The 16599-nt window shown below is 39.3% G+C and overlaps 1 protein-coding gene across 1 annotated transcript; it reads right to left on the bottom strand.

Moving 5' to 3' along the window:
- Window positions 1–5887: 5887 nt before the first annotated feature.
- On the bottom strand, window positions 5888–13502 carry LOC140951351 (diphosphoinositol polyphosphate phosphohydrolase 1-like). The gene is made up of 5 exons (XM_073400617.1): window positions 13380–13502; window positions 13177–13287; window positions 12969–13013; window positions 12791–12863; window positions 5888–9612 (listed from the first exon to the last, which is right to left on the bottom strand). Exons 1-5 carry the CDS (start codon window positions 13476–13478, stop codon window positions 9506–9508), a joined length of 435 nt encoding a protein of 144 aa, XP_073256718.1. The 5' UTR covers window positions 13479–13502; the 3' UTR covers window positions 5888–9505.
- Window positions 13503–16599: the final 3097 nt, after the last annotated feature.

The following is a 16599-nucleotide window of genomic DNA, read 5'->3' as shown; positions in this document are numbered from 1 at the left end:
GAACAATATAACTACTATGTGGACCAGTCAGAGCTCCTGACCAGATTCCAGACAGATTTAACGTCATCAGTATAAATTTTTGTCGCTAAATGCGCAGACGTTCCTCCTGGCGAAGCGTCCCAAGCGGCGAGGAGAAAGAGGAAACGGCTGTATTCGAAGGCTACACAGCATGTGCATGGCCATTTCATTGTACATCTAGCTGTAACACTAATAATCTTACTTTGTAAGGCAGCTGCAGCCTCTTCTCCTTCATCCAAGTCTGTACCACTGTGGGTAACTGCTTGAGACACAGTTTGTGCTCCTGCTACCATGATAACAGCATCAGCACCAATATCAACCGTGGCTTCTACTGGTAACTCGCCAGTTGCAGCAGTCGCACTTACATGTAAGTTACAAACTTAGAGAAATACCCACTTTTAATTGATTTGACATTGATAATAAAATTTGGAGAAAAGAAAAGTTCCCAGTGCTCATTCTACACTGAATATATAATCTGAATATATTTCGCGCCAACCCAACTGAAATCAGAAGAAAAATAGAAGAGAATTATATTGATAACCCAGCCCCTTCAGGATGGAACATTTGCCATAAGTGATGACGGGGGTACTCCTGAAACATTATTATTGTCTGAAACTGAGCGTTTTTTAAATAAGGTTTTTTACCCTTTCATTATACATTGCGAAATGAATGTTACACTCTAGAAATTAATCCATACATACTGTATACTCAGTGATCAATTGGACAATTGAACAATGCCTTTTTTCCATCGACATGCAAAATGGACGCAAAAAATCATGGTTTTGATATTTTCAGTAATGAAACAAATGACAATTTTTCAAGGTCATACAGAAATCCCTCCGTCACCAAAAAAATGCTTAAGAAACCTACCTTCAGCTTCAGTAGCACCAACGTCTACTGTGACTGTCTCTTGACCACCACCTGAACTATCATCAACTGTATGAAGACCTGCAGTTAACACTTGAAGAGTCTCTGCAGATACACTGACTGCTCCGCCTGGGCCAACACCTCCAGCTGGAAGATTTGAAACAAGGACAGGACGCACAATTGGCACTACATTTAGATTGACAATCAGGAAAGAGCCACTGCCAGAGTTAGGATCTGTTATTATAGCAGCTGGAACAGATCCTGCACCACTCTGCATACCAGATACCACATCTTGAAGAATTGATGCTAATGAAGCTGGCGGTTCAGTGCCTGAGGTAGTAACTACATTACTAAGCAGCATGCTAGCAGCTTGGCTTGAGTGTGTAAACTGCTCACTGGAAGTGGCAATAAATGCCTGCTGTTGTTGGTGTTCTATCTCCTCAGTACTAGAGCCGGTAGCTTCTTGATGTTGTTCCTCTCCTTGACTAACCTGTACTGCATCTTGTCCCATTTCCATGGCTAGAAATATAGGCTGAAGATTAGCATATGTGCGTTGCTGTTCACTTGTCAACTGTACAGTACTGTTCTCTGTTGTTTCAGCAGCTTCAGGAACTTCTTCACTGTTTCCTGCCTCAGTCGTTTTCTCACTTTGATCAGTTGGAGCTGGATCTGCAGTGACAAAATTGATCCTGTATCACTGAACAAATCAGCTTTCCTAGCCAGATAATAACCAGAACTCCGGCTTCGGAGTATACAGATGTTAAAATTGAACTTTGTTTCACGCAAGGTAAAATTCTTTTAACTTCGAAATTCGACTGAAACACTGACACTGGAGAAACCAAAAAGCTCCAAAAAACCAAAGATCGATGACACTTAACTGATCTTCAAAAACTTTGACAGAAAAAAAAAAAAAAAAAAACTTTTGACTTTAATATTTGTCCGCGATTTCAACTGCTTACAAATGCAATTTCGACCTTTTAACGTCATCTTTTATTCAACTCTGAGAGAATAAACCAGCGGAATGTGATAGAAATAGTTGACGCCAGTAAATAATAGCACTCAGTGATTGCCGATGAAATTCCAGTGTTCGCGATCACTGGTAGCCTTTATTCTACTCTCTTATAATCAAACACTAATTATCATCTAGATTGAAAGAACCAAAAAATGCTGAAACTCAACGAGAAAAATTAACAATTCAAATATTTTGCTCAAAAGAGAGAAAGTGCGAACACGAAAATAAAACGGGAGGAAACTAGCGTGGGGAATGGTTCCCTTTTCACGATCACGGGCCACATGATATTTTCGATGCATCGAATACTAAAATACTAAAAGGGCTACCATTTATTGATACCTGAGCCTAAATCCCTTCAAAGTGAACAACAACACTTTTAAAGTAGTTATACACGGTTAAGGTCGCGTGACAATTACACTTTGACTTAAAAACAGTAAAAACTACACTACCACCGTATGAACTTCACTCCAATAACTGCAGAGTCTCTTAAAATCAAAATTAGACTCGCCTTTATTGTTGACTTTTTAGATGCATTTTCGAAGGGCTTGCTTAGTAAAAGCCATCCAGTTTTAACAATCATCCTAAGGCAAATTTACGGCATGCGTTCATTTAGGGTCTATTGCTTATACCGCTAACAAAAGATCACGCAAATTCAAGCTTAACTTCAGTAACGGGATAGAAATCCTAAAAACTTGAAATTTGTTACTTTCTCTAACAGCGCGTCCCTTTTTTACCTATATAAAGGGACATATTCAGCCACAAAGTCACTTTCTTCTGCTCACAACCACACAAGCGCTAACTTTTAAAGCAACTGAAGGAGGAAACCATCTTAGATTCCTGAAACCGGTCTTGTCACTTAATTAAACAGTTCTTATCAACACTCGACGCGGCTACCATTTATTGCTAGAGCCTAAATCCCTTCACTTGAACAACAACATTAAAGGAGTTATCAAGGGGCGTAGCGTGACCATTTTGGCAAGTGCGCACACGGATCCATATTCGTACAAAATAACGTTTTTGGTTTCCTTTAATACATCTTTTGGCAGGCTTTGATACATCTTTTTACAGGCTTGTTTACGATAGAACGTGATATCAAAAAAGCTTTTAAAACGTTCTTCTTTGAGCTGGTACTGGAATGTTTACAAACACACGGGAGAGGTTCCCCCCCCCCTCCCATAAATAAACTTCCAAAGCGCTGAATGATTCACACGAAATTCAAATAAGATGTTTGGTTCAAATGCTAAACGAATAATTTAATTAGCAAAACATTTGTATGTTAGAAATGAAAGATAAGCTCTATTGTCGCGCGCTTTTATTTTTTTCCTTGTCACTCAAGAAAAAGGACCACTTGAAGCGCACCTTTTTGTGCAGAAATTTGGAGTTTAAAAGCATCGGTTGGAAGAATTGCGGCGTGTGTATGATTGTGAGTGTTTCCTTCATTTCGATCATGAGCAAGGGTAAAGAACAAACAATAAAATTGTAGTCAACGTTTATTTATATATTTTCAGTTGTTTTGAATATCTGTAATCAGTTTGTCCAAGAGCCATGATGGGAATTGGTTTGTCATTGAAAACAATTAGGGTCACCCCATGAGAATATATTGTTAAACGTATTTTAGTATTTAAACGGTAGAAATAGGCATATTTTTATCCCCTAAAAATGTTTCATCTTTTCGGATTTCCTAGCTGAAAGTCTTGTGATCCGAAAATGATAGGGATCAAAACTTACCTTTTCGAAAATTTCAGCCAGAAAAAAGGCTCCCGAAAATTCTAGGTGACTTTTTTAGGGTAAAAATCCGTTAAAAATTGGCAATTATACCATTTTTTAGATGTTCGAAAAGGCAAGCAAGAAATTTTACGACAAATGTTCCGAAAATTCTAGATCTCAAATCGTCTTCCGAACAGATATTTTCCGAAAATTGACGTTGGGTGCCCCTGAACAATGCTACACCTGTTAGGAGTAAATTTCTCGCACAATTCTTGTTGATGCCGCGCCACACGTGCTTCTAATAGTTTGCTTCAGCTTTATACCTCCATTATGGTCGACATGGTCTGGTCCATGATTTCCCGGATGAGCAGCATTAAAGTAGTCATTGATAAACTTTTGCGACTGTTATAGAGAGAGAGAAAACTAAAAATGAATAGCTTTAAAATGGGAAAACGCTCCAAATAAATCTTGAAAGGAATGATAATCAGTCAGGATCGATTCTTTTTGGCGACAAATGTGTTTGCATGAATTTCCCCAGTCCTCCTTCGTTTTTAGTTTTAAGATTGTTCTCAGGCTACGCAATGTATTATGGGATCGCTAAACATTGAAAAATGATTCACATTTATCACATTTCTCTACTCAAGCTGTTGTATTTTTCGTGTAAAAACGATGCGGAATAACAGCGAGATAGACAGGAACAAATCTGCTAAATATAAGGTCAAGTCACAACACTACAAATAGACCTATTAAGCCAACTCAATGTTGTACCCAATGCAAATCTCCCGGGGTTAAGATTGTTTGTGTATTGTATTTGCATTATAATATGGCATTTAAATGATATGGAAATTCCTGAAACAAAACGTTTTATTTCCAAATGGTTTGAATTGGGTACAGCATTGAGTTAGGGCCTGTTTATATGGAGGTGGGGGACCCAGGTAGGTGAGGTAACCGGCTTAGGTGGGGTAACCCGCCGGTCCATATAATCTGTCATAATAATTTGATCGCGTTTACGTCATAGGTGGGCTGACCCGCCAAGGCCGGTAGCCCGGTCTGCCGGACCGGGTACCCTCCCAGCCGGGGTCTAATTTTGGCATGTAAACGTTTCAAGGCGGGGTAACCGGCCTAGTCAGGGTAGGATTCGTGATACATCAACTTTGCGTAAAATTCACTTTGGCGGGGGCTTTCCATCATTTTTAGAAAGCTACAGCACTGAAGGTTGCAGTAAGAGCAGCAAGTGAGTGTAGAAGAGCACTAATGTTCAAAACACGTGGTTTGCCAGCATTTTTCTTGTTACGTGCTTAGCGACCATTCAATAATCTTGAGAAAGTGCAGCCGGGGATGACGGGGTTGTAAGATTGCATGTAAAGGAGGGTTATTCTTTTACCCCACCTAAGCAGGTTACCTCACCTACCTGGGGTCCCCCACCTCCATGTAATCACGCCCTTAGAAATAGCTGTGCACGATGATATAGCTTTATTTAAATATGCCCCGAAGATTCTACTATCTTAGTTACGAGCTCACTTGGGAATGTTAGAAAGTGTGAATGAAAAAAAAAACAAAACAAAACAAAAAAAGAACAAATACGTCAGGGAGAGGCTCGTCGCTTCTAATCACGGTCTCCGCCACTCTGTCATCCACTCTTTCCGTCTTTTCTCTTCGCTTTTCGTCATAAAAAATGGCTTAACCCATGCGCACAAACTGCGAGGTTGGGAGAATCGCGAGCGCATGGAGACAATTGGATTTTTCTTAAGAGGGGATGCACTACTAAGGAATGGCATAACTGATTGGTGACGTAAACATTGACTAGGAAATAACGGAATGTGAACTGCCGAGAATACATATCAAACAAACAGCAGATTATGTATTACTGTATTAGAAAGCCAGAGGTCATCTTAAGCCCCCTTCCCCTAGATCAGCCCCTGTTGATTGATTGATTGTTAGAGGGCAAGGGACTCTTCACTAGACTACCAGCAGTGTCTTATTTTAATATGTAGAAATTGGTTTGGGGGTGGGGTGGTTTGGGCACCCCCAGCCCCCTTCCCCTAGATCAGTCCCTGTTGATTGACTGATTGATAGAGGGTAAGGGATTCTTCACTAGAGTGCGAGCAGTCTCTTATTTTCATATGTAAGAAACTGGTTGATATCCATAATTGAGAAAGGTTAGGTTTATAAATGGAAAGACCTTGCAAGGCTTAAAAGTTAAATCCGGATACTGACTTGTGGACCAACCGTTCCAAAAGATATAATTATTTAGAAGAGAAAAAGCAAAAACAAAACCAAAACTTGACTCTCTCACTCTGTTTATTTCATCTCAATCTGGTTTTGATGATGAACAACACACATCACAATAAATATGAACTTACACCTAATTTAATCTCATTGTCTGCTATTCTTAACCCAATTTACAACATAGTATGAAATCATCAAGCTATATATGTGTGATAGACTTCGTTGATCAAGATAAATAACAAAGTGACTATCGCGAGGCAATTCTTTCTATATACATTGCATTATATTCATTATCATATAAATCATTAGTCATAAGATCATTTCAATCATTGGTTGACTCAAGCCAATAAATAACTTCTTCTCTTTAACCAAGAACCATTTGATTTGGGAAAAATTTTCTTACAAAGAGAATGTGATTGAAAAAATATTGAATTAGAGTTACTTATACTTACACTAAACAAAAAAGAAGAAAACAGACAATCAGAGAAATAAGCTTGGGAAAAATTGTTCCCAAAATCAAATCACCAAGCCCCACCCCCAAGAAATATCAAATGGCTGTCCCTAGGGAGTCCATGCTAATCCTTCACTTAAGCTCAAACAGTCACCAAAAGAAATCTACCCTTAGGGAAGTGGACAAGACAAATTGTCCACAAAAACTCTCAAAAAAATCATGTACAACTAAAATGTTCTGTACGTTCCAACATCTATCAGAAAAACTGCACCAAGGTTTCTACTGCTGCTAAACCAGGGGTGGCGGTATGCAGAGGAGATGCCATATGTTTAAGCGGAGCAAGGATGCACACAGGAACACCACCAGTGAGTCTAGGCCATGGACAGAGTAGTGATGGTGTCTGTCTGTGTACAATACTTTGACCACTTCCCTTTCTATGTTGCTTCTTCATTTAACAGTAGCACGTAACAATCATAAACCAGCTTGTTGTTTACACAAATTCTCCACACTTGTGCCATGAGAAATGTATGAAGAGAGGTGAAGAGAATATGTGCCTTGATGTAATTTTAACTATTTACATTTGAGTTTAAAAGTCAAGTTGGCAGGACATTATTCCGGGTGTAAAGTTATTGCAATAATTAGAAAATCATATTTAAGCCCAGACAGAATGGAAAGAAGGCTCAATAGCTACTGAAAATAAATGGTTGCATTTTAGGATTTCAGACCTTACTAAGCAGGGTGCAAAGAAAGTCATTTTTCAGCCTGCCATTCGGGCAAGCTTTACCTAGCATGTACTAGCCCACAAGTCATTTCAACTACCCCTTAAACCCTTTTTGATTAGCTGGATTGATTACAATCCTTCTGTAATTTGAATTTCCCCCAAAAACAGCACTTGCCCGTTGGGCAAGTTAAGAACAAAAATCACTAGCCCAATAGCAAAATCCACTAGTCCCGGGCTATCGGACACGACTTTCTTTGCACGGCATTTAAAGAAACAGCTTATAGGAAAGTATAGCTAAGTAGCCTATAGATTAATACGTGATGCACAAGGTAAAACCCTTTAACAGACAAACAAAAAATATTACTTATAGAAATTTTTATGCTTTGATTTGCCTGGAAATATTTTGGAAGGGCAATAAAATACATATTACCAAAAGCAAAGCACAAGCTTGATGTAACATCTATTTGAAAGCAGTGCTGTAGGGTTTGTGCCATAGATTCTTCAGCCGTGTCTATACCAAAAACATTTTTGTTTTCCTTCATAAAAGGGATTTAATGCTTTTATGATATGTAGTAACACAGGCAAGTGATACTTATCTCAAATGAATAAAAAAATTTTCGATGGGGTATTGTGTTTGACAAGCAATTCATGGTTCTGGAAATAAGCAGCTGCTTTGAAGCAATGTTACCATTTTGTGAAATACAAAATTGCTTTGAAATTATAAAAGGAAACCTCAAAATACAAGTTTGGCAATTACAGTACAAAACATGAACAAAATAGCATTTTGATGAAGGAGTAAAGATTGTTTGAGGAGAGGGAGATTAATGTGAGCAAGACAAACTTGAGACACTAGGCAGGGCTAAAATTTTCAGCATTCAGAAACCAAGACATCATTGCAGCAAAAGAACAACATTACTCTGTCTAGATCAGAGTAACAAAGTTAATTTTCATGATGTGACATCAAATTAGGAGAAAGTCACTTTGTTTGCTGTGATCTGCAGTGATCAGTGGCAAATGGCTCCCCCCCTTATTGCATCCATGCAAATGCATGTTTTAGAAATTTGTACACGCTCAAATCAAAATCTTAGCATTAATGACACTTGAGTAATTATACTATTGTACAAGAGTTATAGAATTTGAGCTTTTATGTTGAAAATGCTTTTACATGTTAAGAAAGCTATGTTGGCAGTTGGAACCAAATTGCAGTTTTCAAATGCTTGGAGCTTTCAAATAAACTATAAAAAAGTTTTTGAATTATGTTTAGTAAGTTAATAGAACATTAATGATATTACAATAAGATCAGCTTCCCGGTCTGACAGTTTTCTCATACTTCTAAATATAACGATTTAAAGAATTTCTTTGACCACTGACAAAACATTTTTGGGATTCATGCTTACTTCTGGAATCTTTCACAAGGCTGTGCTCGAGTAAAGCCCAGTGGCCCCTGGTGCCTAACTTTGCCTTTGGCGTCCAGAAAATCTTAGCTTTTTCGTACAAATCATAATCTGGACACCCTAGAGTTTACAGGTTCAGAGCAACAGGCTCCCTTCAATTTTCCTTACAGCACAGCCTTGTTTCAACACACCTACATGTATCTAAAATAAAAATAAACCCACAAGCCCAAGAGGTGTTTGTGTTAGAGAAAGCTTAGTTAGCTTCTGGGTTGTTTTGATCAAATACATGAGAAGAACATATAACTATGAGAAAGTTTTTTCACACTGCAGTCCCATTATCTACTTCTCAAAAATACACGTACATTTACTTTTATTTTAGTGATCTATAAATTCTAATTTTGGGTTTCAAATACTGTATGCATCATGTGTCAGCGAAGGTAATTTACAGTCTACAGTTATTAATTTATAGCTGATCTTTCACTGCTGACTAGCCTTGACTTGGACTCATTTATCAAATCCCTCTCAAGGCATAAAAAGACTCGGATACGAAAACATATTCAGTACTGACAATAAAATATAAAACACTTATAATAAGGACTTGAAAGCACATTTCCTTGTATAGGAATGGGTATATTAAGTTTTAGTAAAATCCAACTAGTGGTCTATTATCAATGCTGCATTCTGATTGGTTGAGCTACTACTAGGCTATATGTTATAACCCACTAGTAGCAATAAGCGCTGGCTTTGAAAACCAAAACAATGGCGGCTGAATCACCTTTTGCTAACTCAAGTTGTTTTGTCTCGATATTTTTTACCAACTAGTTGGATTTTACTAAAACAATTATTCCTCTCGCCCTCATGGCCTCTGAGTCAATAGCCTATTTGGGCTCGAGAAATAATTGTTAAACAGATCAAGGATGATCTCTTTCCCTACCCCAGCTAAGAAATATATAAATATACAACTCTTTGCCTCTAACATGTAACAAGAAAAAAATATTATGTTCTTACTTATTAAATTATTGGATTACTGTTATAATAATTATTATATAGAAGGAAATCTTCGGCCAAATTCAACCAGGTCAATTAAAGAAGACCAGCCTGTGATGTCACCTTCCACTGCAAGCTTTTAACAGATACTCTCGCTGATATGGCTTTTCCGATAACATAAGTTTTGCTTCATCGACTGAAAACCATGACCTAATGCGGCCCACATCTGAGAGAAAAATAGTAAAGCCAAAACATTAATAATTTTGTTAGACATTTACCATGATTGTCACTGCGGTACTACATCTGGGTTATTTTCCTTTGAAATACAAGAACACCTGGCTTTATGAGCCAAATTTTTGGTATCAAGCCATACTTGATAAACCAAAAGGATACTAGCTCAATATCATTACCATCACCATCATATGAAAATTAAAAGTACTACAATACTGTAGGAATAATGATAACTGTTTTTGTAACTGGTGACAAGAAAAATTTAATCAAAAACTGAATTTGCTGAAAGTACTACTTTTTACGGTTGGCACAAAAAGTCAAATAACTGGGAAGTTCTTAACTACTGTTTGATTGTCCCCAGGTATCATGTCTTGGCAACAAGTTTACGTGGCAGCATTCTGGACTTTGACAGTTTTCTATTGCACCTTTTAAATATAATAAAATATTCTCTGACTCATAGCTTTTAGATCTTACTGCTCAGCCCAATTCGAAAAAACATGGGCCAAACTTCTTAATTAGTGAATGCTAGTGTAACTCCCTTGATACATATTCTATTAAGCTAGTACTGTTTCACTTTTTAGGTTAGCGTCTTCGTTTTTCAGTTTCTCTCCTTTTTTTATTTTCTTTTGTTTGTTTTTGTTATTTTTATTTCTCAGCCAATTGAGAAAATAAATATAAAATAGTGTCATTGTAAATCTGACTGAATATAAGTTGCCATGGCTTCAGTGAGTGTCTACAGGTCCTCAGCTAAGTATGTCCTTGGTACCGAGAATTTCCTACTCCCCACCCAGGACACTGGGTAACTGTCTGCACCTCCCTCTGAGTTCTGCAGTTATCTTGACAATAAATGTCAGCGATTAAAGCCTGATTCAGCTGGCTAGGGCAAAGTAAACACAAGGTACTTGCCTGTCAAAGCCTTCAGTAAAAACTGCTCCTCGCTGAAGGGGTTGTGTCAAAATAGCCCCCTCCCTACCCCACTAGTTTTGCCTCCCATGCCTGCTCCACCCATCCACTGTTAGGGCAATCCCTGGGCTATCCACCTGTGCTGACCAAGAGGCCGAAGCCCTTACATTTTTGGAGACTGCACTGGCCTGGAGCCAGACTGTGCCCGGCACCAGGCAAAAACCTAGAGGCTACGTTTTATGAATTCAGACAGATATGTATTGTATTATTATTAGCTGTTTTTCTTTCATTTCATTTTCAATTTATTTTGTAGCTGTGTATTTACTATTTGAAATAAACTTTTTAACAAAGAAGAAAGATGCAACGTTACAGGACATTTTCGCTGTGTGAGCTGGTGTGCGAAAAGTACCCTCTGGCGACAACCGTTCAATTTTCTATCATGCATGCGCGAAATTCGTCATGCGATTCGCAAGCAAAATTAATTGTCAGGTCTGTCATCAAATGGAGCGAGTTTTGCGGGAATAAAACTCTGATCTGCTACGCAAGACTCACGCAATGCTTTAAACTGGTCAAGAACAGGAAAAAACCCGTTTTTATTAGTCCAGATTTCTGGACGGATTTGAACGGTTGTCAGCAAAGGCTACTTTCCGCATGACAGCTCACACAGCGAACATGACAGCTCACACAGTGAAAATGTAGCCTCTGCTAGCGGGGTATTAGCTACCAAACGTTAGTTAAAGAATTCTGCACTGTAAACCAAGAATTCTCCGATCTCTTTAATGCTGAATGAACACCCTAAAACACATTGAACGGTGCTATTTCTGGCATGTGTTATCGTGAGCAATGTCTCATTCCATAATTTTGTACACCTGCCAACTTTTTCTACATCAAATGCTTGAGATTAACACCTTGTCATGACTGGTATTTCTGAAAATGTCCAGGCAACTTCTAAAGGTTTCCTAAGATTTTCCATAGACTGCTCAATGTTGTCGAACATGTCCTAAAACCTTCCAATGACCTTTTAACATTTCCAAAGCTAATTAAAAGGCAACAATTTTAACATTTTGTGATACAATAAAAAAATACAAAGTCAACATTGAGGAACAACTTTTTGGAATAGTCAACATTTTGGAATATTTTTGGGGATTGAAATTGAGTTGAGTTTTCATTGTTAATCATTTGTTAAAGACTAATTCCTCCGGATTTTATAATCAGGCCTGAGAAATTGTCTTTGATGTGTGAAATCAATGTCTTTAGTCTGCAGGCATGAGACTCACATATGAGAGGGAAGGCACATATAATGATTTTGCTTCAGATCTTGACTACAATTTTTTTTTATTTTCATGAAGGACTTACAAATTAGAAAACAAATGACACCAACTCTACAGAGGACTAAAATTGAACTGAACAGATTAACACTGGCAGTGTACACATAATTAATAGTCATAACTGGACATTCTATGTGACAAACAATACAATCGAATACTGATGAAATAAACAGTGGCGAGGACACAAGACAGTACCAGATGACCTGTTACACTTCCAATAATTACTATTCTAGAACCAGTAAAAGTATTAAGCTTTATTTCTATCGTTTAACGGAACGAAGGCTGGCTTAGCTCATCAATAATGCATTATGTCTTCCTCGATTACTCTAAACATTATACAGTTTTCTCTTAAGGATGACCTTAGGTCAATCTGGCAGTGAATCAATATTCGTTCTCTACGCGCTGAAGGAATACACAGAAACGCTAAAGATACAGTGTATTTTACGACGAGAGTAGTTTTGTCATTGTAAACAGTTAAATATTCGTCCCCATTTTAGCTATAAATGCTCGAAAACAGCACAGCTCGTACCTTGTGTCGATGGACATAGCGTATTCTACAAAGTCGCATATAACATTTCGCTGCTACAAACTGGCTATAATATATAAATATAGATGTGTTGTACTTTGTACTGAAAGCTAGATCTCCAAAGAGCGAGCACTATATATACACGTGAGCAAAGCAAGAAACGATGTATCTCAGTGTTGCGTACCGCTTGGCAAGTTCCCGTTTGCGTTTGGATTCTTAAGAAAAGCTTCAAAATGAGTGGATAAGAATATTCCGAAGAAAGAAGAAGATAACAGGTAATATAAGGCTTATATTTCTTATGTTGCTTTAGAAACACTAGAATATTGTACTGAACTTTACTGGTTCGACGACTTTCAACTTGAGTCGTAAATGCTTTTGCGCTATAAACAGCGGGAATTGTAATAAACAGAACCTACCTTCCTGCCATCTTTCTAGTTCTTCTGTCACAATAAGCACATATACAGCGGTCCGACTTTGGTTAGCATCATTCTAAAAGGCGAAAGGTAGGTTAGTCTAAACACAACAATTCTCTAAAGGGCCAGGCAAACAAAAGCATTGGTTACGACTGTTTTACCACAAAGGGAATATTCACACCTGAAACTCGCCCAGAAAACGTCCAAGCTTGCCTCGAACACCAGCCTAGAGATAAGAAATACCACAATCAAACAACAGACTAAACGTTAACAGATAACGCCGAAACCTGAACGAATTAAAAGAAAAAACCAAACGCAAACACAGTCCTATGTGATAAGGCTTTGTCTTATTAACGCAGCTCAGCTTAACGAAAAAGTCTGTCACTAACTTCTTCCACAACTTCGCGAACTGCCGCCTCTTTTGGTTCTTCGCCAGGTTCAACTCCTCCAGATGGAACAACCCACCGACCAGGATGCCGAGAGCTTGAAATTAATAGGACCTACAATGAACAAACATCAGCATTACAGTGTCTGGCCTGACGGCCGGTCGAGACATGTGTTCTGCCATGTGAAGTAACCAAATGTGTCGAACCTCTTTTTCCTGATCAGTTCTGAAGCAGACACATCCTGCTCTCCTCGTGTATCCATCCTCATCTTTCGTTCTGATACTATTTCCCCGGTTTTTTATCATTCTCTTGGGTACAAGACAATTCGAAAGAAGTTTTACTCACCACCGAAAACGAACATGCAGACTTGTCGCCATGACAAGACTACATGAATAGTAAGCGGCGATTGGTGATTTATATAGTAACACCGTTGTATTGTGGGATATTTGACGAGACCGGAACTGTTTTATGAACAACATCCGGTTCACTTTTTGGGACCGGTCCAGATTGGACACCGGTCAAAGACCAGGGGAACTAAATAAGAGTAAATGGAACGACATTTTTTTTATGTGATCAGTTTCTCACGAAATCTTAATAAATTCTAGATCTCAGTGAAGTAGAACTTCACAGCCGTTTTAAGAGTCGTCGCGAAACTCTCCTCCCAACAAAGGGACAACCCAAGGAACGGCTGTAGCCGGGACTGGCTAGCCTGCGAACACAGAAAAAGTAGGAATGAAAACGGGAGTTTTGACCGCCCTAAAAACTAGACTTCCGAGATGTAAGACCGTGGCGATCGAGCGCTAAATTGGGGGTGGGGTGGGTGTCGTCAGGGCTCCTGATGTCGTAGTGTAGGGCGTACAGCTGTACTCCATCAGCACATTTCAGTGAGGCAAATGACAACAGTTGATGGTGATCTTTTGGGATAATAGAGGGATTTAAACAGTCTCAAACCGACAGTACAAAAAGGCGACACATTAAGTTGGGCCTCATTTTGCTAGAGACACTTGAAAACCGATGGAAATGTATTCCATTGCTCTATTTTTACCTCCCTTGCAGGCAAGGCCGATTTAGGGGCCTTGAAGGAGGAAGGACAGAGACCGTGCAGTTCTTAAAATGAGGCGGTTTACAAGTTTCTTACACAAGCCGGCTAAACAAATAGGAAGAAAGTGGTCTGGACTGGTGAATCTGAACATAATAGTGAAATATAGGCGTAGAAGGTGGCAATGGCCCTTGCTTTATTTTCCATATACTTTACAAAACAAGGAAAATTAAAGAACCGTAGATCAGGAGCCGATTAGAGATAAATCCCTTTTTTCGTGCCCTTTCGACGCACATTTTGAAAAATAACTTGGCAAAAATCATTAACGTGACTTTTGCGTTGCACAGTATTTTCCAATTTTTTATAATCCTCTTTCCCCTTCTTTCTCCTGGTTGGGTCCCTTCTTCTTTAAACCCCTCCCGTCTTTAAGCACCCATCGATTTTTCGTCTCTAGTTACTGACTCACCGAGGCCAAAACGTAAAACACGTGTTCGTATCGTGAATCAGAGATGTGGCGTGGTGGCGTGAGATCTTGGCGTGAGATCTTTTTCCAACGCTCAACCTTCGAGTGGTTAGGCTGTTCCAGGCTCTCAGATAGTTGGAAAGACACGAAAGTAACAGGCACGCGAAAAGTTGGTGGGCGGGAAAAAATGGAAAAAGGAACTCCATCTCTCCCCAGTTTCCTCCCGTTTTATTTAGACTTCGCGTGCGCCCACGGATCAAGAGAGAACTCCTAGGGACTAGGCTGAGCGGGCGCGACTATCTCTGAGCCTGGAACAGGCTATCGAGTGGTGAGATACGCAGATCGCTTATAAACAACAGGCCCAAACTTGCAACTTGCCTTTCCCTAGTCAAGGAAAAGGCAAGTTGCAAGTTGCAAGATTTTACGGTAAAATCTAGTCACGCTGACTTTGAGGAGCCCATGTGTTCCTGACACTGGTTAGGACCCTAGCCTGCTCTTATAATCTCTTCTCTGAGTCCGTCTTCCTGATGTCTAAAAAGTAGACTACAAGTGGTCCCCCATTTTTCCTCAGGGATAGTAGAGCGAGCGAAACGCGAGCGCGCCTGAAAATCACTTCACGCGACTGAAAGGTGACACGCGGCGGGGTGATTTTCACGCGCGCTCGCGTTTCGCTCGCTCTACTATCCCTGAGGAAAAATGGGGACTACTCTTAGTCTACCTAAAAAGTAGCATCACTCGATCCTCTGGGAGGTCGGGGAACTCAACGACTGAGTTTTGACTAGTCACCCGGACTCCAGGACTCAGTTCAGTAGTGAGTCTGTTTAAGACCCAGGTTTTCTTTTTCCCAACCTCTGCTGTCTTTAGCCGCCGTGTGTGATGCGGGTTGAAAAAAAAAATGGTAAAAGGTTAATCATTACCTTCTCGTCAATATCTCCCCACTCCCAACATTTCATTTCTTCCACCTCCCCTACATTTTCGGCCCAATTTCTCCCCCCTACCTACTTTTTCGGGCCATTTCTCCCTCTCCCATCTTCTTAGATCATTCTCTCTTGTTAATGTTTAACCAAAAAATAAAATAATATTATTAGAGCCGAAAAAGCAGAAAAAGGTCTCTTGCTCTTGCAGTCTACGAAATCTGCTGCAGCGGCATTGTAGTAGCTAGATAATGTATAAAAAGTCACGATTAACTTACCTCTGCGATGTTAGTACATTGATTGAAGTGAGTTAATTCACGTTTTGAAAGATCTTCCCATTGTGACTAGCGAACACTTATACTTATCGACGATTTTTGTGGTCAGTCACTTTTGACATACTTTTGATTGCTACTCCCTTGACTGGAGGTTAAACCCAGTTTTCGGTAGCCTGCGAAAACATCCATTTGTCCTCGCTCTTTTCATGTTTTCGCAGGCTAAGTTTTCGGGACCCTGAAAAAGTGTCCCTTTCCCCTGAATAGAGATGTACCTTCCTTAGAGGTAACATTGATACAAAGATTATGTGAATTTATCCGGGACCAAATCCCGGGGGGGAGGGTCACTTGGGTAAATTTTTGCTGGGTATGTGCCGCTTGCCTCTCAGAGCCCCTACTCCATTATAGTCTATACTATGGCCAATTATAGACCCCATCTTAGTCACTTTTCGGCAAATGTGTAATTTTCGCGATCCCAACTTAGTTACCTTCTATTTTCTATGAATTAACCCATGTTTTAGATTGAATGAAGAACACTAAACTTTTCATCGGCAGTACAAACATTCTGGTACGTTTGCTAACCGTAAATATGAAGAACTGTCTTACCCCAGAAAATCCGAAAATGTGCGACCCCATTCTAGTCACTCTATTGAAAATGCGACCTAATTTTAGTCAATCCAGTCGTGAAAATGCAGCCCCATCCAGAGTCACATCCTCATTAGCCTCTTATAAGGTTTC

This window comes from Porites lutea, chromosome 10 (assembly GCF_958299795.1).
Source record: "Porites lutea chromosome 10, jaPorLute2.1, whole genome shotgun sequence".
In the NCBI taxonomy this organism is placed as follows: Eukaryota; Metazoa; Cnidaria; class Anthozoa; order Scleractinia; family Poritidae; genus Porites; species Porites lutea.
This window is presented reverse-complemented; position numbering and strand designations above follow the sequence as displayed.